Source organism: Onychostoma macrolepis, chromosome 20, assembly GCF_012432095.1.
Source record: "Onychostoma macrolepis isolate SWU-2019 chromosome 20, ASM1243209v1, whole genome shotgun sequence".
NCBI lineage: Eukaryota > Metazoa > Chordata > Actinopteri > Cypriniformes > Cyprinidae > Onychostoma > Onychostoma macrolepis.
Window position 1 is genome coordinate 2,795,294 of NC_081174.1, and position 26,047 is coordinate 2,821,340.

The following is a 26,047-nucleotide window of genomic DNA, read 5'->3' on the forward strand; positions in this document are numbered from 1 at the left end:
CGTGCAAAAATGTGCAACATAGTCTTTGGCAGGAGCTGTTCATTTACACTGACAGATAAAAGAGTAACCTTAAAACATATACAAATAAACAGAAAAAGAAATAGAAAACGTGACTGTAACTGAGCAAACCTAAACAATGAGAGAAGCATTCTGCTAGAAAACACAAGAGAAAATGCAAAATATTCATGAGCAGTGAGGAAACCAAAGGACAGAATGAGCAAACGTACAGCATGAACAACAGAACTCAAAGAGCCAATCAGAGTGAACAGATGCACCAATCAGATTGAGAACTGCCCCGCCATTGGCTAGCATAGAAGACAGGAGGCGTGCGTGTGTGTGAGACAGTTGGGATTATGGGTCGTCTTCTTAAATCTACTTGGACTCAAACAGACAATAGTGCATTGTGACGTCAGGAGTGACGGGTATTAGCGAGGCATCTCAGAGGTACAGAAGTCGCTCGCTTTCCTCCACGGACAGCCGTCTGAGCAGCCATTTCTAGTCACAACAGTGGGGAACGAACGGCCCAAAAGTGTTTGTCAAGATGTTGTTTCAAAACAGGAATAAAATCTGATTTTGTGCAAAAAATTATTATTATTATTATTATTTTTTTTTTGAGTAAACGCATTAAATGTGTGTCCGTACGGGCTACTCCGTATAGAACAAAGAGTGCAATGTTCCGATAAAATATTTTTTAGAGCTGAGAACACCTTGCAAACTATTCCAGACAGTTTTTTTTTTTTTTTTTTTAAAGACTGAAACAAACGGGTCACAATTCAAAAATCCAGGTTTTAAGATCAATATATGTGACCCTGGACCACAAAACCAGTCATAAGGCTCAATTTTTTGAAATTGAGAATTGTACATCATCTGAAAGCTGAATAAATAATCTTTCCATTGATGTATGGTTTGTTAGGATCGGACAATATTTGGCTGAGATACAACTATTTGTAAATCTGGAATCTGAGGGTGCAAAAAAATCTAAATATTGAGAAAATCACCTTTAAAGTTGTCCAAAAGAAGTTATTAGCAATGCATATTACTAATCAGAAATTAAGCTTTGATATATTTATGGTAGGAAATTTACTAAATATATTCATGGAACATGATCTTTACTTAATATCCTAATGATTTTTGGCATGAAAGAAAAATGGATAATTTTGACCCATACAATGTATTGTTGCTATTGCTACAAATATACCTGTGCTGCTTATGACTGCTTTTGTGCTGCAGGGTCACATATATGCATTGGAAGCATTGGTAAATGATGCATTGAGAAAAATAAGTGAATCGTTACACCCCCTTACTCAATGGAATATTAGAAGACACTTATTTACACAATATTTTCCCAACTGTCCCACCGTGCAACAGAAAACACCCAAGTAAACCAGCTTCTCAGCAGAGCAGAGCGAGAGGGGCATGCAGAGCGTCTGAGGCGGCGTCCGAATCCTGAGCAGAAGCACACGTACCCCTTGAGCCTGCAGGCGCAGGGAGGTGGCAGGGCTGCCCGTCAGGCGCTTGTCCCACTGACTGGGCCTGGGCTCGGGCGTAGCCTCCATAAAACTGCGCTTTAGCTCGCTAATGCTAGCCTGATGTTTCAACACATCCTCCTGGGTCTTATCCAAGTCCTTATCCAAGAGGCAGGCAGGGGAGGACAAAGGGACAACCAACAACCAGCACATTAGTCATGGAGAGAGCTGAACCACGTTAGAGTCGAACCTCACTGCTCGCCTGACGACCCCAGCGGACGACGATGTTAAGAGCTGGAGTCCTGAGCTCCGTACAGCATAGACTCACTTCTGACACAAGAGCGGCTCCAAAAGGGAGTTAATATTTCGTGTGCACTCATGATGTTAGGCAGTAGGCCGCTAGGAAGCTCTCTAGATTTGGACCAGAGCTGTCAGGTTCTGGAACATCTTTCAATAACTAATGATGTCCGATGTTATTGCTTTAGTAGTAATTTGACACAAAAGAAAATAAGGTTATGAGAGACAGACATACACACTGGTAAGGCCCAGATATACTAGTGAAAATGAAGAACGAATAGGTGTGACATCCTTACAAACAAAATCTGGTTCAAAGCAAATTTCTGAACCACTGAAACAAACTCCACACAAACTTTGTTTAAGCCAGATTTCATTTGAAATGAAGTCACACATTCGTTCACCCATTCATTCTTCTGTTCTAATGGTGTAACGCCATTTTGAATAAAACTAAATTCGTCTGGAATTTCTTTCAGTGGCACACAGCTTGCCAGTGCATACTTTCAAATCACCAAAACAAACTCCAAACAAACTTTGATTAACCAGATTTTATTCAAAATTACTACACCCATTTTTTCTGGGGATGCACGATATGATCAGAACGTTATCGGAACCGGCCGATGTTTACATTTTAAGCCTTTATCAGCCGATTCTGATAATGTTCTGATAATATCGTGCATCCCTAGAAAAAATGGATGCAGTAATTTTGAATAAAATATTTTTGATTTTAAAAAAATATATACCGATATGCCTTGCCGATAAGATGGATATCTCACATGTGCTCAGGGTGTGAAAGTGATGAGATCACGTCAGCAGTGTGGTCATTCTTGAAGCGAACTTTTGCCCGAATTATGATTTGATTCTCTGTTTTGGATCGCTGCATTTAATTTGAGAATGCATGTAGCGCCTGCAGTAGCAGCAGCAGTCTCCCCAGGGTCCTAATGCCTGACCGGTAAGGCCTTTTATTTACTTAGGGGGTGCTGTTGGCCTACTTGTAATAAAATGAAAGTAAAATACAAAAATCTCATTAAGATATTTGTGTTCCTGAATAAATAAAGCAGTATCTCAGTATTTACGTGAATTAAAAAACAAACAAACATGGCACTTGTAAATTAAATAATTGAATATACAGATTTATTCAGTATTTTTATTCAGTATTTTTCAAATGGATTATGAAAACAAATAAAAGGAGCTCTAAAAGATTTTCAGAATTTTTATAGCTCTTTTGCTTTAGACCGTCTATTAATATTAAATACACAAAGTTTCAACTGCATCGGTCCAAGAAAAAAAAAAAAAACAGCAGAGAGTGATTTTATTACAGTTATTTTCAAGGCTTTCAATGTATTCTCATTAAAAAAAGAACTTTAATAAAGTGTATTACTCATAACAAATTATTTTCTGCTCAAAACTAACCAAAATTTAAAATAATTTGTTTAGAATTTCTGCACAGAAGAGTCTTGGTGGGTTTTTTTGTCTGTGAACTGTTTCAAACCACCAAAACAAACTTTGAAATGACATCACACATTCGTTCTTCAGTTCTAATGCGTGTAACAATTTCTAAACGAATCTGGCTAAACCAAAGTTCGTTTGGAGTTTGATTTTGTGGTTTTGAATAGTTTGCCGCGGTAGACTTTTCAGAAAACTTTCCAGGAAACCAATCGCAAGCAGTATACGGTTGCTCAGGTATTTCAAACTTATTTTAACTTAATTTAACGAAAAACAACTTTGGATTAAGTATAACAGAATCTTTACATCTTGTACATCCAGGTGTTCATAGTCTAGCTGACAGAACACTGCAGAACTTTTGTGGAAAGATGCATTTTCAGTCAACAAATTGCAGATGCTAAAAATGAGCTCAGAGCCTTAAAACAGTACTATTGCTCCGACTGTACGTCTGTCCCTCATTCACACAGTCATTTTCAGTCATATCCAGTGAAATAAGCTGTCTACTTAAACCCTCAAACCCTACGGTCATCATCCTCAATAAGATCAATCAGTCTTCCACATCTGAAGGACCCTGGCAATCCCAGTATAGGTTTAGTTCTGGTGAACCGGTGGGATTACGAGGGTCAGGGGTCAGCGTCTGTGGGGAGCAGTGAGGCAGGACTTGTTTACACACTGAGGACTGGAGCGGTGCAGTGAGACACTGCTTCAGAGCCAAAGACACCAGACACTGAGTGCACACTCATCTAAAGCTGAAGAGCATCTTTGTTTCAGTTTAACACGTAGAGAATACTAAGTCAACAGTAGGCTGACACTGTGGTTGATCTGTTTGCCTTTTATCAGGACCTCTTTTTTGACTCATTATTTGCCAAAAGGAATGAAAAATGCAAAATAACTATTTACTACTAGTGTTTGGTGACAGTGATCACACAGCTTTAAACTCTGACATTTAGGACACATTTTCCTGGTAACCACAAACCAAACCCTGTCTGTGTCTGTCTCAGGGCTCGGGAGCCGGGTGTCTTTGGCACTGACAGGGTCACCCCAGGATGAGTAAATCCATTTAGTTATAAAATCAAATGTAAACAATCACCACAACCGAAGCAGAAAGTCACCTGTCTGGTTAGGGAAATACTATTAGTGTTGTTATGAGAACCATTCCCACATGACATTTACACAAACGTTATCACGTACATTCATTTCACCCGCAGACATGCACCCACTTTAACATGCAGCGCACACACACACACACAATAATGCATGCACATAAAGCCTGAGAGAGGAAGAGTGAGAGGCAGCCCAGGACAGAAGCCAGAGAGGGGACACACGTCCACCATCCATTATGCTTTTGCTCTTTCTTTGTTTCTTTTTCATTGATTATATATGACATACGAACCTCCAACATTAAATTGCTATGTCTGACATATATATTTTCCCCCTGCACTCTCAACTTGCTCTGTGGATTAAAAATGAGAACACATTTGAACAAAAAGGAAAGAGACAGATGGTAATGAACTGGAGTCAAATCTGATGAACATCTCTGATGAGGAGAAAATGTTGCATAATGGAAAATGAAAGTCTGAGAGCATCAGCGAAAATGCTTCTAATGAGCAATTTTCATTGCAAATTATATTATCAGCATATCAATTTGAGTGTTGAACTGAAAACGTTCTTGAATTTAAGCCAGCAACTTCCAGCTTTAAATTGATCTTCAATCTCATATTCACTAGAGCACTAATGTGCTCTCAGACTTTCTGATGTGACTGTAGGTTGATCCAGTTCGGTTCATATATGACACTACTGATTTTCTGATCTGTATCAGGGATCTTGGAAGTAACCAACCAACAGGCAAATCAGCATTTGATCACAAGTCATCAATCTAGTACTGCTTAGCCAGTCAATCAGCAAATTACTCCAGAGAGCTCACGTGATTTGAGCCTCATTTGCAGTTGAAATTACAGAAAAAGCACAGGATAACAGCAAATAAAAACAATCAACCATCACCACAGCAAAGAAAGCCAAGATTCCACATCAAACAACCATGATGCAAGAACCCCATCACTTTCAAATGGACAACAACACAAAATTAAAAAAGACAGTGAATTACACCAATTTGCATCTCAAACAAAAGTGAAAGACCTTTCTCTCAGGAGCGCCAGCGCCATCCGTCTGCTCATGCCGTCGGAAATAAAAGATGAAGATTAGTTCAAAACATGTCCTACAATACCTCCGGACTGTGTGCTAATTATATGAATGTGATTACAGATGCATGCTGGGAAGGTTAGCAGACCTCAAAGGCCATTTCAGAGGTGATGGATGTGGCTGCATCCGCGTTTGGCTTCTCCATGACCTCCACCTGTGGACTCTAATTGGTGGAATAATGGACAAAATAGTCTGAAAAGGTGAAATGGATGATGGGAAGGCCTGAATCCCCAATCAAAGTGATAAGGAGCGAGCCCTGAGCTCTGGGACAGGCTGGTCTGAGTGCGATGCTGCTTTTCTGTTTGACTCTTATAAAATACCTGAAGGACTATAATGAACTCAGAGGGAAATCTATCCAAAATACATATAAATCTGCTGTTTAGTGTAAGATTAAAGGGGTCATATGATGCGATTTTCCTTTGTCTTCGGAGTGTTACAAGCTGTTTGTGCACATATAAGATCTGTAATGTTGCAAAGACTAAAGTCTCAAACCCAAAGAGAGATTCTTTATAAAAGTTAAGACTCGTCCATGCCTTCCTAAACACCTCATTCAAACACGCCCCACAAATCTACGTCACTGTGTGGGAAGATTTGCATAACATTGCCCAAATGTTTACGTAAAGAAAGAAGGCGGAACTTGTGTCTGTTTCCAAATATTGTAAGGGGCGTAACATCACATCACACGCTTGAGGCATTCGGCCAATCACAACGCACTGGATAGCTGGCCAATCAGAGCACACCATGCTTTTCAGAACGATGAGCTTTGTAAACAAAAAATCAACACGTTTTAGAAAGGCGCGGCAGAGAGGAGTAACAATAATGTATGGTATGTGGAAAATAATGTTTTTGAACCTTAAACCGCGTAAACATTGCATTACACCAAATATACAAAATAATGTTATTTTTAGCATCGTCATATGACCCCTTTAAAGCTGGTCGAGTGGTTCGGGTCTAATAAACGCTTCAGCTGAAGTGGGGAAAGAGTTTTTTCAGACAGGATGTGGACTATAAATAGAGTCCCACTGGAATGCTGCTGATTTACACAGCTACAATCTGACTGCAGGGACTAATCTGCATTTCACACTGAAAATCTGGCACTGGAAGGTGGAGTGGGAGAAAGAGCTATAGAGGCAAATAGCGACAAAATGCACACAGTAGCGATTAGGAGGTAGGCAGACAGGGAGGAAGGAACAGGGAGGTCAGGGGTCAGTTTAGGCGGCGGGGTCACACTGCATTTCCTCTGGAGCGCTCGTCTCAGGCATGACCTCCGCCGGCCTGAAGCGTGCCAGTGTTTTCGGCTCCAGATAGCACAGGGACAGGGCCAGAGGCAGCGCCAGCAACAGAGACAGCGCCACCGACTGGCAGGCGGAGAGGAAGACGGCAAAGATGAGCAGGAAGGAGGGCAGGAGGGAAGGGGAGGAGAGGGGCAGGTGACGGTGCAGTCCGGCGGGGAGCAGCAGAGTGGCGCAGTCCTCCGGCAGACAGGGCAGACTGATGCAGCCGTCCTCGTCCAGCAGCCAGGGCAGACGCAGACCCCTGCAGAAACGGAGCACGGACAGACCCAGCCGGGGCAGGGCGGAGCGGGGTTCTTCGGACGCACCCTCGCCACTGCTGGAGTCTTCGGCCTGCCAGCTCACAGGCTCAGAGTCCGGCTCGAAGTGGAGGTCAGGCTCCAGGTGGAGGTCAGGCTCGTCCTCGGAGATGTCAGACAACACGTCCAGCTCAGAGATGGTGTCGAGAGTTGGCGGCAGGGAGGAGAGGGTGGAGGAGGACGGGGAGAATGGGAACATGAAGAGAGACTGTGTGGGTGCAACGACAGAATGCAACGGAGGAGGAATGTGCATGGCAAAAAGACATGGTGGAGTGCGCGGGGAAAGAGAAGGGGAGAGAGAAACACAACATTAGTCAGTGAGCCGAGTCGAGGTCGGGGGGTGAGGGATGACACATTAGGAAAGACTCTGATATTTAGGGGTGTGCTAGTGTGTGTGTGGGCAAGCGTTAGACAACATAAGCTGGCAGAGTGTTGGTGCAGAAGCTCAGGGGGAGAGAGGAGGACGTTTTCACACCAGGCTTTGGAGTCCAATCGATCTCAATTCGGTTTCTTCAGAGGCCGTGAAAGCGGTTCTCGATGAGAGCCCGTTCACACGAAGGACGAGAACTATAAAGATATAGTTCTAAAAATTATTCTCAATATTAAAGAATAGCAGAGTCCACACCACAGCTATAACGATAAAAGCACAGAGACACAATATCGTTGGAATCACTTACAAAACGATTTTTTTTCCAGCTGATGAACGATAAAAACATTAACACCCAATCAGAATCAATCCTGGTCTCACGAGCTCAAGAATTGAAAAAGCGTCAGACGAGTGTGCGCTTAGAATAAACAGACTGCTGGTGTGGACGCTAATATCATTATCTTTATAGTTATCGTTCTTAGTGTGAATATATAAGTGCTGTCAATCGATTAAAAAAAAATTACCTAATTAATCGCACATTTTTTCCGAAATTAAATCGCGATTAATCCCACCTAACATTAAAGTTTTTAATTATACTATAGCAATTCAACATTGCAGTATAATTGAGAGCTATCAATTTAACATTTATTAGACTTTAAAAAATAACTTCTAGGTTAAGTGAACTTAAATTCTTCACATAACCCCATTATAATAAACGTCATATAGCTACCATTGCATACTCGTAGTTTCATTTGGGTTTGAATATGATACAGCGCTTTAATACAGCCTAATAGAGCACGCGTCGGCACATTTGTGCGTGGTGCAATTGAAGAAGAGTTGGAGCGCGCGTCTGAAAACTGTCCCATTTAATGTGCTTGTAAAGACGTTCTGCGTCTGAATAAACAATTCTTTAGCAGTTTTGAGTGGGGTGGCCAAACCTAGCCCTGCCCCTGCGTTAAATATTTTTAACGTGTTAAACTGAAAAAATGTATCACCTGTGTTAACACGCTAATTTTGACACCACTAATATAAACTTTCAGTAATATTACCAATTTAACTGCATTGCCACTATCGGATGATGAAATCTAAACTGAGCTGATTTATGACACTATTGTCTTCTGTTGAGCTGCTTTATAGCTGAATTGAATTTGTTTCATAATTGACGCTCCAACACCGAAAGACTTGCTGAACTGAATCAACATTGAATCTAGATTGAGCTGAATGTCACTATTGTCTTCTGTAGAGCTGCAGCACAGCTGAAACTGAATGATAATTGATCAATTTTAAAACAGTATCACTGTTATTTTCCTGTTTATTAATGTGAAACAGTCTGTATTGTAGAATGTGAAATACATATAAAGCTGCTCATGTTCACAAAAAACAGCCTTTAGCGAGCAGCTTGCATTTGATGCATCTTTTGCAAGTCCACTGTGCTCATCTGTGCTAAGTTGTGGTAGTTAAACCAATGGTTTTTGAGGTCACAAGCTGTCAGAATTCAACTGTTTTGGTTGTGAGCCACATTAGAGTCTTTTTGGGTCTGGTTCATGTGAACTCTACTACAGTTCAGTCGGTAATCTGGCCTAATTTGAACAAGTGAGCAGCAGAAGTAATGATGTGATTAGAGGTCGACCGATGTCTCAGTTTACCGATTAATCGGCACTGAAAGTTGATTGCTGGAACTATCGGCTATCAGCAAAAATTGCTGCCGATAGTTTTCCGGGTTGCGTCGTTACTGGAGCAGCTGAGAAGGGTCCGCTGTCATTATACATACAGAGCGAGAGCGGCCTCTAGAGGCCAATCACTGACACCTTGTGCTGTTTGTTTTGACACGTGAGGCTGCGCTGCAAAGAGCGGGAAACTTCAGACGTGCATTTAAATACAGCCGACAGAAAATCCTGCCATTCATAGTTCTCCATTAAATGACATTTGTCACAAATCACCCTAGGCTGTAAAATTGTTTATTGTGCATTTTTCAGAGAAATATTTGTATATTTCTGTGGCTCTAATAAAGTCTGTATACTTAATATAGAGAGCTGTAATATAGATAGAACTTTCTCTTTCCGTTTGCTCTTTTTTTTGAAACACCAAATTTCAAACTCATCTATGTCACATTGTTCATTCTTGAAGTAAACTTATGTCCGTTTGTGGATTAAACTGTTTTAGACCACCGCTCGAGCTGAACCTGATGGTCCGGTGTGTGACTAACATATTTTGAAATGCCTTTCTTAGTACACCACAGAATGCTAATTATGAGAAAATATTATACATTTTTTTTTTTTCCTTTCCCTGTTAGGTTTTGTTTTCTTTCTCCTCCCTGGGTAGGGATGGTTAAGGTTTGGGGTTTGATACGATAAGGACATTTTGTTGTATCTTGATCCATTTGATGTAAGTGTATTCCATGCTGTCATGATAAAATGCCAATAAAAAAGATTGGAAATAATAATGAAAGCTGTAGAAGTATTGTTCCTCATTAGAGCGTGTTCATTTCAACATTTACCATTAATATATTTTTACATTTTAAAGTTTCTTCTGTTAACATTAGTTAATTAGTTAAAGAACTATAAGCTAACTAATGATTAATATAATGAGTAATATTAATATTTTTTATTAATTTACAAATTATGGTTCAGTACCGTTTTCGTTCAGTATCCATTTGAAAAACTATCGGTTGAGTAATCGGTATCGGCCAGCGTGGTCCAACCTAGCTATCAGTATCGGTAAAATCCACTATCGGTCGACCTCTAGATGCGATTTTCTTTTTATTCTTTGAATCACTTGTTTTAGGTCTGTGGCAGAAGCTACACAGGTAAACAAACCGCTGGTGGAGAGAAAGTGAACTCCGGTTCAGACCCAGTGTGAACACGCCCTGAGAGAAACACAGAGGCATCTGTCTGGATTCCAGTGTCCTAAATGAGAGTAACTCAATCAGGAGCTCTTCAGTGGGCTGGACCTACATCATATCTAACGAACAGGCCGGTGACGAGCAGAGGGGTGGAATGTCGGTCGCCACGGAAACAGCCAATAACGGGCTAGATAACACTGTCATTGTCACAAAGCTGGCTTGTGTGCGTTTGAGGGCAGTTACACAGACAGGACGAAGTTCTCAAAGCGCTAACATCCTCCATTGACTTGCGTGTGGGGCGTCTGTGAAAGACTCTCTTCATGTGAGAGCTGTAGGTTACGGCAGGAATGCCAGCGCTCCTTCAGGGCTCACGGACGCCATGAATACAGGCCTTTGACGGACAGAGAAATGTCACGTCGGGGTGGCCGACCGACTCGAGGCATACGGGTCAGCTGGGGATGGAGGTTTCTCCGGGTATTGTTCAAGAACCAGACAGTGTGAGCCGTGTATGTGTGTGTCTCCAAACAGAGGACGATCCCAGTGTATTACAAAACATTTACGCAGCATCATTCTAGGGTTAGCTTGAGTCATCATTTCAACAAATCAAACCAGAATCAATACAAAAGAATGGGGGAAAGATGAAACCCCAAAAGAAGTATTTTCATTAAACACTCTAAGAGAGAAACTCATTGTTGCAGTATGAGTGGGAAGGCATCTGTACGTTTAACATCTGAGCAGGGATAATAGCTAGTTATTGTTCCAGAGCACTTCCTATAGAGCTGAGGACTGTGATGAAGATGATGAAGAGGGTCTTTCTCACCTTAGAGTCAGAGTTGAGCTCCAGAGCCGGGCCGTTCTCTCCAGCGCCTGCAGCTTGACTGTAATCACTCACGTTCACCACAGGAGCTGCCGCCACACACACACACACACACACACACACACAGACACACACAGTTAACCAGTAGGCCTTATGTTCATATCTGTAAACAGTGCTGTCTGAAATCACTTAGCAAATCTGAGATGTTTTTTTTTTTTTTTCATTTAAAAGTGAACAGTTGTGGGATTTTTTTTGTAGGTTTGCACTATTTCCAGGTGACTAAACAAATTTAAGTAAATAAGACATTGTCAAATTAATGTTTATTTTTCAATTCAAAGTTTCTCTCAAACTGTTATGTTGGTCAATTCTTTGATTTTTGACAAATTTTGAATTCAACTAGAAAAGAATCTACAGCAGAAACAGTGATCTCAGACGCCACTGTATGGCTAAACCTGTATATTTTTCATTAAATGTTTGGATTGTTTATTAAAAATCGATTCAAACACCTCAGCTAGAACAGGGTGGCATACATTTTGTACTGAAAATAAGTAATTCTAACTGATGCGCCCAAGACAATCACAAATCTACTCTCTACTGCTCAAACTCAAGCCCTGTTTACACATGAACCGTTTCTCATGAGGACGTCTATAAAAATACATCAGCGTGGCACGATAAAAATCATTCATTCAGATGTCAATAAAAAACCCCCCAAAAAATGCTGCTCACATCAGTCACATGACTGTTATCTGTAAGCAAAAACATTGTTTCTGCTTAGACAATTAACTTTTAAAACTTTTTATTCACCAAAGAATCCTGAAAAAAGTATCACAGGTCCAAAAAAATATTTAGCAGCACAACAGTTTCAACATTGATAATAAATCAGCATATTAGAATGATTTCTGAAGGATCATGTGACACTGAAGAATGGAGTAATGATGCTGAAAATACAGCTGCGCATCACAGAAATAAATTACAGTTTAAAGTATATTAATAACAGAAAAATAACGTTATTAGAAATTGCAATAATATTTCACAATATTAGTTTTTTTCTGTATTTTTTGATAAAATAAACACAGCCTTGATGAGCATAAGAGACTCAACTAAAAAACAAAAAATCTTACTGATCCCAAACATTTGAATGGCAGTGTACTAAAAAAATAAACATGGTAGTATGCAGTATACTGCACAGTATGCAGTAAGCCAGTATTTCATTCCAAACATGGCCCAAACCTCAGCTGGGACTCTAAAGCCCCTGAGGTCAAATGACATTTAGATCCAAAGACATCACTCACACACACACACACACACACACACAATCTGGATATGGTTTATGAAAGCATTCTTATGGGAGTGTGTTCTAGTAAACCAGAGGAGCACTACAGTCCACTCTTCTGAATATAACACTCAAACATGGACTATAACCCGTGAGATTCACAGCAGCACTGCTCTCCATTAGAAACCTGTGAATAATGGATCAGACGGTACTAAGGAGGTACATGTGAGCGCTCCTCTCGCTCGGCATCGGCATGACCTGCTTTGAGCGGTGTGAAAGTAGGCTAATGTAGCCTGCGCTGCTGGGACGTCCGTTTCATCATGTCACTCTGTGACAGCTCTGAGATGCCGCAGAACTGGGCCACCCGCAGGTCCCCATGCATCCACCAGGGGGCGACCTCAACATCATTCAAACACCACGGCCCGTGACTGGATTCCCAGCAGGAGGAAAAACGGGGTCATTTTAATGGAGAGGAGCTGGTAAAGCAGATTCTCAGAAGCTTTCATACCAGCTGCGCGTGAATCGATGTGGAGCATGAGTTTTACGTCCCGGCTCACAGGAACAATGTATTTTGTGTTATGATGGATTATGGAGCGTCCGTCATATGATGCTGATGTGTGCTCACAGTAGCAACAGATTCAGTACCGAGAGAAGCATAATTCAGCCTGAGAGCGTGAACGCACTGCCCTCTAAACGGGTGAATGCTGACCACGTGCTAACCAGTAAAAAATGAAAGGGCTAGACGCGCCAATACACAACCCCGAAAACAGAAAACACCTCGGACTCTGTTTGATTCTCCAGCATCACATCACACAAAAACAAACCATCCTGCTCACTGCTGGAAAGACTCGGGGCAGAAGAGAGACACTGCTCATAGTAGTGACCAGAGCTGACGCTATCTTTAGCCTGATCGCTCACAATGTTGACCAAACCACTTCTTAAAGGAATGTTCTGAGTTCATAACATTGAAGCTCCACAGCGTGTGCTGCGTGATGCTGATCAGCAGAAAATAATTCACTCTTCCCCCAGTTTTAAAGGAACCATGAAATGGAGCACCAAAATGTTCTTGATGTTAACACACATAAGAGGTTACTCTTCAGTAAAAACAGTTTCAAAACTCTGAACTAACTCTTCTAAAACATCTGGATTTGAAATCAAGAGAATGGTGACGTCACAATTTCTTCTCGACACACCCCCTTAATATGTGTCATCATCACCTGTTCTGAACAACTATATCTGTCCATCAATCACAAGATCATACTGCTGCTGGATAACGATGTTGAGCAAGGCCATCAAACTCGGACAAAAAAAAAAACAAGCATTAGAAATGCATGGCTGAAGTTTTTTTTTTTTTTTAAATGATGTGCATGAGCGACTTAAAGATAGTTCTCATTTGTTGTTCATTTTTCACAATCAGCTGTGTGAATTATTCTAAACACACGGGTGGTTTTTCACAATATCTTTTTTGAAAGATACAGCAGTCCCAAACATTTTGTCCTCAGAGAAAATGCAGGTCAGCGCATATATTTAGTATTTTACAGTGTGTTTGTAATAAACGTCAAACCAGTGTTTAACGCCATTAAAACAGCAAGCACGAAAGCTGCAACCAAAACAAATGGTTAACCTTTGGCAAATGAATGAGAAACAACGTAATTTCTCAAACCTACTTAAGCTGCAGCATCTTTTGTAACACAAGTAATAACAGTACTTCAAAAACTATATACTGAAAATGAAGCAAGCAAAAGCAATTTCCACACTGAAAAAAACAGACTGATGCAATTTCTTCTCTCTGGGACTCAAGCATATATGGCTCTATCACAGCGCTTGCCATCTCGAGCATCAAAACACACGACATGCTGTAAATGAGGGCGTGGCTGCAGTGTGACAAAGTTAGCCAATCACAGCAATGTTTCTGCAAGAGGAAACGCCCCTTAAAATTGAGCTCTTTTTTTTTTTTACAAATATTGGACCTTTTTTGGTGGGAAAAATTCGGACCTTGATAAATGTACTATAAAAATCTGAAACGGCATTTCATGACTCCTGAAGTACAACGCAAAAGTAAAGTAAAACATGAGCGAAATAAATCTACTGCTGCAACGCCAAAAGAGGGTTTACAGGTCAAAATGTAAAGCTCATATTTGTGTTAATACTTGCATTAATTGCATTTTTTTCAATATTTTTATGCAGTGTTTTGTTTGTGGAGGGTCCGCTCTGCTCTGACCCTGATCAGCAGCGTTTATCATGATCACATACAGCATTCTGTGCTTCATTCTGCTCTGTCTATAAAACCCTCATTTCCTCTGAGCTCATCTCTCCTGCTCGCTCCACAGACAGGAAACAGATGTCCCTCATTTCCTGTCTGTCCACGGCAGAGAGCCGGGACAACGCATGCACACGGACATAACAATACAAAACAAGATCACCCCTCAGCCGAAAACATCAGGACACGAGAACAGGAGCGATGGACAAACCGCAGATAAACAAACCTGGGTTCATTCATACAAAGAGAAACAAACATGACGAACAAGAGGTGAACAACAAGCATAATAAGTGCTGAAGCCCCGTTCACATGAGCGGTGATTTACTCACTGCAGGTCATGGAGCGGCTGCTCCGCTGGACTCATTTATCATGCTTTAAGACTGTATGGTGCAGATGCTTTCAGTTTAGAGTTCAAGTGTCCTTTGTCCAACTCAACTAAGCAGTTTTTATATCATTAAGAAAACGGTGGGGCCGGTGTTTAATCCTGAAACTGACCTCACAGAAACCTATCTGCATTTTTACATATGAATTATTTAGTGTTTATTAATCTGTCTTCTTCATGGGGACTGCTGCAGCTGATTTCAGGTTTACCATCCTAGGAAGGACATTTGGACCTTTATATGTAGGTTAAACTAGTAAACACACACACACACACAGAGAGAGACCTCAGCTGAATGGCCTCATTCACCGCTGGGAGATTTCCTGCAGATAAAGAGTTCATAGCCTGGAAGCTCACACGGCCCGGGGAAGAGTTCACTGACAAACACGCTGCGTCACGCCTGCTGCGGCAACATCAGCCGTCACGCTTGTTTTCTGCTCCTCTGAGGGTACAGATGAGATTTGGGCATGCTGTATTGAAAAAAACAGGCGCTGCGCCTCAGTGCCTTTCTAAGTGCCGACGCTGACTGGAGACCAAAGAGTTTGTGGGAGCAGATAAAAGACTTCCTGTGTGTGTTTGTGTGAGGGCACTGGTGTGCACACACACACACACACACACACACACACACACACAGCTGTAGCATGGCCTGAACACACAACATCACAGGCCATCCTATGCAACATTTAATATTTATGAAAATATTACATAAAAATTAATCATTTCAACAATTGGCTCTGGCTAAGTATGTTTCCAATTGGGCTGGGCTGTATATCAGATATTAGAGATAAAATCACAATAATTCTGCTTGACGATATAAAATTAGTGAATATTAAATGTTTAGCCTACATTTAAGTAAGACAAACTAATACCACTTTTTCATTTCGCAACTATGACCATTGCTTTCAAACTCCTGGATATGCGTTTTATTTTTTACAACTACATTGACCATTGTAGCCAATTACAGACATTTCTGTCAAGCACCAATCAGATATTTTAGTCAGTCTGGAGGCAAACACTAGAGGCTTTCGTTTAGCATGTCTCAACTAACAACATAAACGCATAGTAAAAAAGATACTCGCTGATTATAATGAAGTGATTTTAAAAGGGAACGCTCCTTTCTCGCTTTGTCTTATTTTTCATGCCACTAGCTACTCACTGCGAAGGACTGGCAACTGGATTTAAATGTGAGTTTGAATCCAAAAATGTTTTGTTGCAACAACCACAACTTTTTGGTAAGGAAGATTGCACTTTGTATAATTTTCAGATTTTTATATTTCATATTGCTGCATTGGTACAGTGGTACCTTTAGTTCAAAATGATTTTAAATGTTCCTTTTTAGTATGCTTATGCCGTATAAATGTAAAAAAAATTTTTTTTAAAAGTAGTAAGATTACTACAGTATGTCTAGATTTTTTTTAAACAACTAGTCCTGATTTTGCAGTAAACAATGTGTATGTACTTTGTAACAATAACTGTTATCTGGGACAAAAAAAAAAGAATACAAAATCACCTTTTTAAATTTTAAAAGTATTATATATCATCAAAAATAGAGTAATACATTTTTAGCTGTATTGCCCAGCCCATATTTCCAATTCCAATTAAATGGCACGTGTCAAGAAAAAGTGGATTTCACATGAACGTTGTTCTGATCAGCCTGACACAACCACACAGACTCAACCGATGAATAGGGATGTTGTTTCATTTAGTAATGCAGAACTCATACTTCAGCTAGAAACGAGACCTAGTGTTACTGTGACACACAGACAGAGCAAATGAGGTGCGATACCTCCATCAAGACTGCGAGAGATGCGTTTGCTGGAGGTGCGCTGGAAGTAGGGCGCGGGCCGGTCGATGAGGGAGCTGGCCTGTCGCGTCTGCGTCTGCGTTCTGCCGCTGTAGCGGAACTTGGAGCCCAGAGTCAGGAACTTGGTCTTGGTGGGCTGTTCAGGAGAAACCAACCTGTGAACACAGAGAGAGACAGCAGCGCTCAGAGGACACACACTACACACAGACATGTGCTCAGATGTCCATCATGTCTTTCTTTCCAAATCATCAAGTCGTGACGTGATCTATTACTGACGTCAGATGTGACAGAAAAGACAACCGACAGCTGGTGAAAGGGGTTTTATTGCAACAATTTATATATAATATAAAGATATATTAGCTTATGCAGGTTTAGTATTATTTTTCTTTCATTGTGTTGGTCTTGCAATGTGGGCCTGATAGATTCAGTAGATAATGTAATTTTACAGTACATGTACTGTAATAATAAAAGTACTGCATAATATAAGGTAACTACGTGGGTTAAGTTTAGGTTTACGGGTAGGTTCAGAATTAGTACCTAGTTAATACCCAGTTTTCTGTAAACACTATAAGAAGCACTGTACATAGTATGTACATGCAGATTGGGACTAAAATAAAGACCTATTGATAATGTTGATTGAGATCACTGAATCACTGTGTCAATGAATTGCATTCAGTTACAAGCAAAACAATCCGTGACAAATGTTTACATTGGCAAAAGTGACAAAGTACAGGAATCTGTAATGACAGACAATTCTGTTCATTAAAACTGGTTCCATATGAGGTCAAAATGTCCTAACCACTGCATCCCTACTGCTGTTAGAAGCGCATGAGTGTTAAACATTTCCCATCTTTTGCTCACAGTGAGGGACGAGCCCAAATTAAGGACAGCATGTCACAGATGATCAGCATCTCCAGTTTAGTTGACAATTATCCAGAACATTCCTTCAAGTCTGTCCTGTTCTTCTCCTCAGGTGTTGGTGGGAGTTTGAGTACAGAACAGACGCATAACGTGTCAGAAAGAAAAGCACTCTGAGAACAAAGTGTTATAAACTGAGGAAAAGGAGGAAGGTTGAACTCATATAAAGTGCATCAGCATGTGTTTGAGAGTGTGATGTGCTGGTGTGTGTGAATTATCTGTGCCAAAATTCACAGCAGCTCCAGACTGCAGTCAGTGTGTTTGAGTTACAGACCAGCATACAAATCATGCCATCATGTCTTGAACAGGATCTCCTCTGAGTCTGGCCCACTGAAATCAAGACAGACAGGTAAAATGCTCTGGCTCTCTGATTCCCATGTTCTGTAAAATATCACATTGCTCCTCACAGCACAGAGCTCAATGATGTGCTCAACAGTGTTTGGCAGCAGCGTCTCTACTAATAGTGAAACTGTTAGTTTATCTGCTTCAAGAACAGTGAACCTTGCTAGTGAGTTACCTTGTTACCTTGCTAGTGAGTAAAGACGTAGCTTTTAACTTGCTAAACTATTTTACTGATAAAATGTGCTTCCTGTACATAATAAAACCAAATTTTGTGGCAAAAACATGGAAATAATTTGTTTTTATCCTATTGTTTACTATATTTATTTTCTTGGTCCGTGTCGGTGCGGAATTTTGGTTCTTTTGCTGTTTTTAAGGACCTTTGAAATTACAAATCATTTGGCGAAGTGATATGGATTATGTAATGCATGCAACTACTTTAGTTGTTAGTCGTTTAGTCTGAAAAAAATTGCACACCTTGGAACATTTGTCAACCAATGAGATTCAAGCATTCAACGGCCCTGTAGTGTTAACTGCACCAAAAATTCGGCAACCAAAAATATTCAGGTAAAAAATAGCTGCATATTCCCACCCCGTCTCCAGAAGAGTATCCAGTATACGTGTCTCTCTCTGCATTGCATATCTGCAGCAATAAACAGCCGGTAGAAGCAATGTAACAGAGCGAGCGAACCGGTGTTCAGCCGTACATATGGGAAGTCAAATGCACTGAAAGTGGGATGAAACAGCGTGTTACAGAGCTCGTGCCGCGGACCTGTCATCGGCGTGGAGTTGCGAGACCATCCTACCAAGCGAATCTCACGCTACAAACGGCACAAACTAATCTCACAAGCACAGCGCTGATCAGTTAAAAAATACTTAATGTACGCACACAAATACGGTTAAAACGCTAAGTACTAACGATATGACATTCACAGAGGAGTCACACGTATTTAGGTAGATTTTGAGGAGCATTACCTTGAAAAATGAAAGTAATCCACAGCGTCCTCAGCAGCTCAGATGTTAGGAGAAAATGAAGACTCTTATGTTCATTCTTACATGCAAACGCAGAGCATTGGGATTGCTTGTGAGACATTGTTGACGTTACATCTGCTCGAGTGCGGAGAAAATTAAGAACAGCGCAACCGCTGAGGGCGGAAACTATAGCAACACAGGGCTGTCAATCAACCCACGTGACCCGGCCCTCCGAAATCTGGCGTCACACTGCGGTGAGAATCAAAACGGCAGGCCTAGTGAGACTGACTTGGTTTAAAGGGGATTAAAAAATGAGGAGTGGGTGGATTTTTATTATTGTAGGGTGGTTGTGTTCACACTCTGCCAACACACATTTATGTCCAAACACCATGTAAAAGTGGATTTTGCATAATAGGTGCCCTTTAACTGGGTTTAGTTTTTTTTGTTTTTGTTTTTTTAAATCACTAAACCAAGCAGAATAGAATATAAAATATAACAGGACACAGAAGAGAGCAGCTTATTGCGATCAGCAGTGCATCTGAAGTCACGTGAGGTTAAGTGTGTCACGCAGCTCTCTGGAGACACACATACACCTCACAGCGTGTGCCCTTAACATACGCTACACTGACCGCACACATGACATAAGAGAAGACGACAACCTTCAGGTCCAGCCACCTTCACGCTCCCTCCCTCCCTCCCACACACACACACACACACACACACACAGAGCTGTAGTTCACTGACAAGCTACACAATATCACATTCATTATCCATGGTGATTCATCTGCAATAATGAACGCGATATTGTGTAGCTTGTCAGTGAACTACGGCTCTGTGTATTAAATGGCGCTCTATTTGAAAACAGGTGATGGAGATTTAGCGCTAATCACGGAACCGGCTTTACTGACGAGATGTGCATTAATATTGTGCTCGATATATCGCCCAGCCCTAATTTAATACACCAATTTTTTATATTAAAATTATTAAAAAGTGATTTGAATGAATGATTCAATGACAAATACATTTTTAACAGTCACTTTTCGCCACCTAGTGGTGAAACAATGCATTTAACAAACGTTATTTAAAGCGCCAGTTACTTTCAAAAGGTGATTTGATTTGCTCTATTTTGAACGCTACCATAGACATGAACATTTATATCTGAGCTATAAACTTTCATCCCAGTATTTCTGATCATATGAATGACTGAGACAGAAATAATCCTGTGTAGTTGAAAAGACATGGTAACTGTCAGCAGCAGCGCGAACACAGATTTGAATGTCCCTGAATTATTTTTCAAAGGTTTAATACACAGGCGAATCGTTGTCATTTAAAAATGGGATTGTGGGTGTTTGAATAGAGATCGCGATCTTTTAAGGATTAACCGCGCAGCTCTAACACACACACACACACACACAGCTCATCGTCCAGGATGGATTCAAGTCCTGTGAGGCTGCAGCCACCTGAAGCCTCTCAACTCACCAAAAACTCAGTTGTATTGCTGATATGTTTACCTGAAAAAGGTGTGGTGCTCAACGCAGACTTTCCAAACTCTTTTGGCGGCCCGGTGGTTGGGCAGCTTGAAGCCGACGGTGCTCTCGAACTGCTCGGACTGACACACACATATAAATCATCAGTATTACTGACACAGTGATAGCCATCAGCCTCAGACATGTGTTTTGCTCGGGTTGTACCTCTCCTGGCCTGATCTTGATGTAGAAGTTACTGCGTTTGTAGGAGATCTTGAGGATTTTGGGCCAAGCAAAGCGGTTTATCCGCAGACGATCTTTATAGATTAGCAAACCGTTTGCACACACTCCCAGCATGATATCCACTCCCTCAGAGTCCTGGGAAAAGAGAGGACATGCAGTCAACTGAAAGACATTCACATCCACTTTCAGCACAAGATCTGCTCACACTCAGACACATCTGTGCTTTATGTCAGGAGTAGATCAGTAAAAACTGAATGAATCTAAATAACAACTAGAAAAGTAAAGGCAGCCACTCGCAGATCTCTGAGACACCTGCATAGAATAGTTGAAGATTTGATGCTTCGATAGGAGGAGCCTGATTCGATACCAATCTCACAGTCGAATATTCACGGAGGTGTTATAATCATGTTATTTTGGTTATATGGGGGTGCTCAAATGTCTGATTTTACATAGAACTACCGGTTTTCTCCCAATAAGTTAATATACAGCCTATTACGATAATAATGTAAATAAGAATCTGAAAAGATTCGATCAGGTAGGGTACAAGTGATTTCAAAACATTTCAGCTGGTTTATATACATTGTGTATATATTATTTATCTCGTATAAGATGCATTTGGTTGAGTTGCGCTGCAGTAAAGCGCTTCACTGTAGTACTACGGTGATTATCTCTTCAGCGCGAGCAGGACAAACAACTACGCAGAATATTAATAATTATGACTGGGACCGTCATATACATAACATTATAATGAGAACACTATTATAATAAAACGCTGTGAATTTTTAGAGTTTAGTTGCCGTGTTTCTGTGCGTTGTTGCGTGAAGAATGCGTCCACAACACAAGTTCATTCAGAGCCGCGCAGACACGTTCATGTGCATTCGGGGCAGTTTGTGCAGATAGCCTATAAGTTGTAATATTAATGTTATGTTGTATAAGGACATTTTAAGGACATTCCAAAATAGAGGTTATGTCAGATGTAGCCTATGTGTTTTCTGCAATCTTTCCCCCTCAAATTTGTAAAGTATTCATAATATAAATATATTTTTTATAATACTTTTATTATTAAATCATAACAAATATTATAAATATTGTAGTATATGATTTAGGACACCTAAAAGAAAACTTTTTGCATTTTAAGAAGTATTTACTTCACTTATTTTTAATTACCTTTTAGGACATCCCCTAACAGAGATTTATTTCCCAGATTTAGCTTATACAGTGTGGTGGCAGTTTTTCTCAAGTGTTACCCACAGCCTTTCAGTGCTTTGCTCAGATTTCTATTATCATTACTTTTACCTTAATTATTCCCTGCTGGTGGAATGACCTGCCCAACTCAATCCGAGCAGCCGAGTCTTTAACCATCATCATCATTTCCATCTACACTTGACCCTCTGTCACTAGAACTCTTGATTCTATTTCTACTCTATTTACTTGTTTTCTTTTTCATTACTATAAAAATAATAATAACTTGACCCTCTAACACTACCCTCCATCTAATCTCTCTTTTCTATCTACTTTTTATTCTTTTTATTTATTATAATGAATCCATTTTTTCCGGGTTTTCTTTTTAAAACCTTGCTAACTGCTAACCTTGCTTAACTGCGTTAAGACTAACCGAGACTTGTCACAACACATACACTATATTGCCAAAAGTATTGGGACACCCCCTTCTAATGAACAGGTTTGACTACTTTAGTAATTTCCATGAGTACAAATCTTAATGTTTACGCATATTATTCTAGGGAATTGTGTGCTTCTAATTTTAAAGCAACAGTTTGATTGAGTCAGTGTGGAAGAACTTGACTGGTCTGCAGAAAGCCAAGTCCTAATCCCAGCTGAACACCTCTGCTGTGACTTTAAATGCAGATCTTGAGCCAAAAACTCTTCACCAAACACCAATGACGTGTACATATGGGGAAGTGTACATTTTTAAATGACACTTCCAAAACCGTTGCAACAGAGATGTAAATACAATTTTTAAATACATGAATTATGTTTCCATCTTTGTTGCCACAGTTTTGGAAGTGCCTTTTTCTGTTCTAAAGAAGGGGGTGTCCCAATACGTTTGTCCATATAGTGTATGTACAAGTCATTGGTGTTTGGTGAAGAGTTTTTGGCTCAAGATCTGCATTTAAAGTCACAGCAGAGGTGTTCAGCTGGGATTAGGACTTGGCTTTCTGCAGACCAGTCAAGTTCTTCCACACTGACTCAATCAAACATTTCTTTTTGAACCTTGTCTTATACACAGAGACATTGTCATGTTAGAATAGAAAAGGGTCCTGTCCAAACTGTTGCTTTAACATTAGAAGCACACAATTCCCAAGAATATCATTATATGCTTCAACATTAAGATTTGTACTCATGGAAATTACTAAAGCAGTCAAACCTGTTCATTAGAAGGGGGTGACCCAATACTTTTGGCAATATAGTGTATATTGTTGCTCTTTTTTTTTTTATTTATTATTATTTCTATTACCCTCATTTGTAAGTCACTTTGGATAAATGCATCTAACAAATTATTAAATGTAAATTAACACGTTTCAGATGTGCATATTATCGGGATATTTTATGTTTTATGTTATTCAGAATGCTTTCTGTCACATGAAAATACAATAAAACCCTGATTGTGTGTGAATGATTAGATTGGACTATGTTGTGCTTTGGTCTGAAAGCTTCAGGAACCACTGGTTTAGTATGTTTTAGAGGATTGCTCCGGTTTATTACTGACATTTCTCCAATAATTTGGACTCGTCGCTTAGTTCTACAGTAACACTGAGAGTTTCAGAGAAGAAACTGACACCCGACGTTACACACAATAACTATAAATCACTCCAAACTCAAACTCTTACAGTGTCTTAATATAATTACAAATGGCATCCATCATGGTGTTCACTGCCGCCACTCCAGCACTTATCTGAATGCGTTTATGTAACGTCCTAAATGGATCTTTCGGGCCGTGGAGCACTGATTATTGATCCGTCTGTGTTAACCATAGAGCTCTGGGAGGAATCAATAGCGCCGATAACAGATTGAACTCAGACTCTCAGTCGCCACGAGAGGCTTTTAACACGAGCACAGCTCCCGCTGATCTCTCACACATCAGTGCATCAGTAAGTGCTCAAAGCCGCAGGTCTCCAGTGAACTCTGACCCTCGGAGGAGAGCGGATGAGCCTCAGCCTGCAGAGAGACTCGCGGCACAAAACCATGTCAACACGTCCACAAAAGAAGAAATAATTCATGAGGTCAATGAGTCTATGTTGAGGAACATCTAGATGTTTTTTGCATTGTGACATTTTCTTGATCACAACTATGTGCTGGAAATGTGAGCAATTTAAAAAACAGAACTATGCTGCACACAACCTTAGTGTAAACATTATACAGGCATAAAGTGCGATATAACATTTACAGCAATCCCTGCATATTTCATCAAAAGTGTTTTTTATACAGACCAACATAACCAGACTAATAGCAGAGTTATTTTAGTATCATTGAGATACTATTACATTTTTTAAATTAATATTTACATTATTTTACATTTTAGTAACTTTTTACTAGTTTTTCTTCCAAATATGTTTAAAGAGTTTTAATTATTTTTATTTAAGTTTTAGTTTCAGTTATTTTAAAATAAATGAAAAATAAAATTACATAGAAAAATTAAGTTTTATTTCAGTTTATTTTTAGTGCTGTCAAACGATTAAATCGCATCCAAAATAAAAGATTTTGTTTACATAATGTGTGTGTACTGTGTATATTTATTATGTATATATAAAGATACACACATACAGTATATATCTTAAATACTTACATGTATTTACGTATATTTTATATTCATATAAATTATATGATATATAAATGTAACATTTTTATTAAATATATGCATGCGTGTGTATTTACATATACATACATATACACAGTACACACACATTATGTAAACAAAAACTTTTATTTTGGATGCGATTAATCGTTTGACAGCACTATTTATTTTATTTATTTAACTTATTTCATTTTATTTTTATATTTTCTGTTTTCATTTTAAGTTTATGGTTTTATACATTTTATTTAATTTCAGTTAAAGTTTATTTCAAGTAATGAAAATGTTTTATTACGGTTTTAATTTTAGTTAAGTATAAAAACCCTGAAGAAAAACACTGGGCTAACTGAGTATCACAAGGTTCACCTTCAGTTTGCAGAGAGACAGAGACACGCGAGAGGGACAGTAGCACAGTTTGGACTAGAGACTGCTATCAGTCCCACTGGGAAAAGAGCCGGAGAGCTGATATTCCTGTGAGGCTTTAAAAATGGCAACAGAATATTTTTCCCAGACTCACTGTCTGAGTGTTTGTTCAGCTGAAGCTGTGCCTCCGCTGCTCTTGCCGGGTCTAGAGCTCAGCAGATCACAGATCTAACCGTAATGGTGTTCAAATAAGATGGCTGATCCGCGCATGTATCCAAATGTGTGCTTTATGTGGACTGCTAGTGACCAAAAACAGCAACGGACTGATGAATATAGAGTCTTCCTGAAAAATGAATCTGCACACTTCCACGAGAGACAGTCTGGAGATGATCTACCTTGGCGTGATGCAGGTCTACACCGTACATGGAGAGCTTCTTGGCATTTTCCAGAAACTGGGCGTCTGCCTGGGCTGGAGTCATTCCCCTGAAAGAGCAGGTGGAGATACGAGACAGGTGTTATCAGGACACATCAGCACCGAGCAGGTCACAGCAGATTAGCACTGATAATCCTCTGATCATCATGAGGACTGGAGTTTGAGGAGGAGCGCTTCACCGACATTCAGCTCTTTTAATGTAGGAACTGAAATCATAAGATCGCTAGTGTGCCTCACATTTGTCTGGCTGAGTGAATCAAACAGACAGAAGCGCTTTACTCCCTGCATCTCATGACTCCAGAGCTACACGTGGAAGAATATTCCTGCTGTCGAGCCAGATTTGAGGCTCATATGCCTAATTGGATCAGAGCTGCCAAGCGGGAACCTGATGCCACTAGTGACGTCACAGTCAATCCGCTCCCAGTTATTATTTCACATTTAAAATGCACAGCCGGCAAAGTTTTTAAAGACCTGCACAGATTAATACTGTCCCTACAGAACACTCCAAAAAGTCTTGATGCAAAAACTAATTAAACAGGCTGCAGCATATATTCACCTGCAAAACAGTGTAACTAACTACAAAATTAATCTCAAGACATTTTTATTCAATATATACATGTATTGAAAATGGTGTACTAATATATCATTACAGACAAAATATTGGTTGAGTAATATTGGATTTTTTTATATAACAATAATAATAATAATAATACGTTTAAAAAAAAAGGGAACAAACTGACTATTTTGCCGATATTAGCAAAATC

General features: G+C 40.0%; 1 protein-coding gene across 15 annotated transcripts in view; it reads right to left on the bottom strand.

The window, feature by feature from the left end:
• Window positions 1-26,047, bottom strand: part of epb41l2 (erythrocyte membrane protein band 4.1 like 2) — a 100,295-nt gene that overhangs the window by 14,469 nt on the left and 59,779 nt on the right. For 8 of the 15 annotated variants that reach the window (XM_058755348.1, XM_058755361.1, XM_058755353.1 and 5 more), the window contains exons 9-17: window positions 25,246-25,333; window positions 20,659-20,811; window positions 20,479-20,576; window positions 16,721-16,893; window positions 11,026-11,111; window positions 5,494-5,568; window positions 5,343-5,372; window positions 4,600-4,659; window positions 1,467-1,625 (exon numbers count right to left, since the gene is read on the bottom strand). In XM_058755348.1, the coding sequence (XP_058611331.1) occupies window positions 1,467-1,625; window positions 4,600-4,659; window positions 5,343-5,372; window positions 5,494-5,568; window positions 11,026-11,111; window positions 16,721-16,893; window positions 20,479-20,576; window positions 20,659-20,811; window positions 25,246-25,333 (922 nt within the window). The remainder of the gene's footprint in view (window positions 1-1,466; window positions 1,626-4,599; window positions 4,660-5,342; window positions 5,373-5,493; window positions 5,569-11,025; window positions 11,112-16,720; window positions 16,894-20,478; window positions 20,577-20,658; window positions 20,812-25,245; window positions 25,334-26,047) is intronic. The other 7 variants (XM_058755352.1, XM_058755356.1, XM_058755362.1 and 4 more) reach the window with 5 other exon arrangements.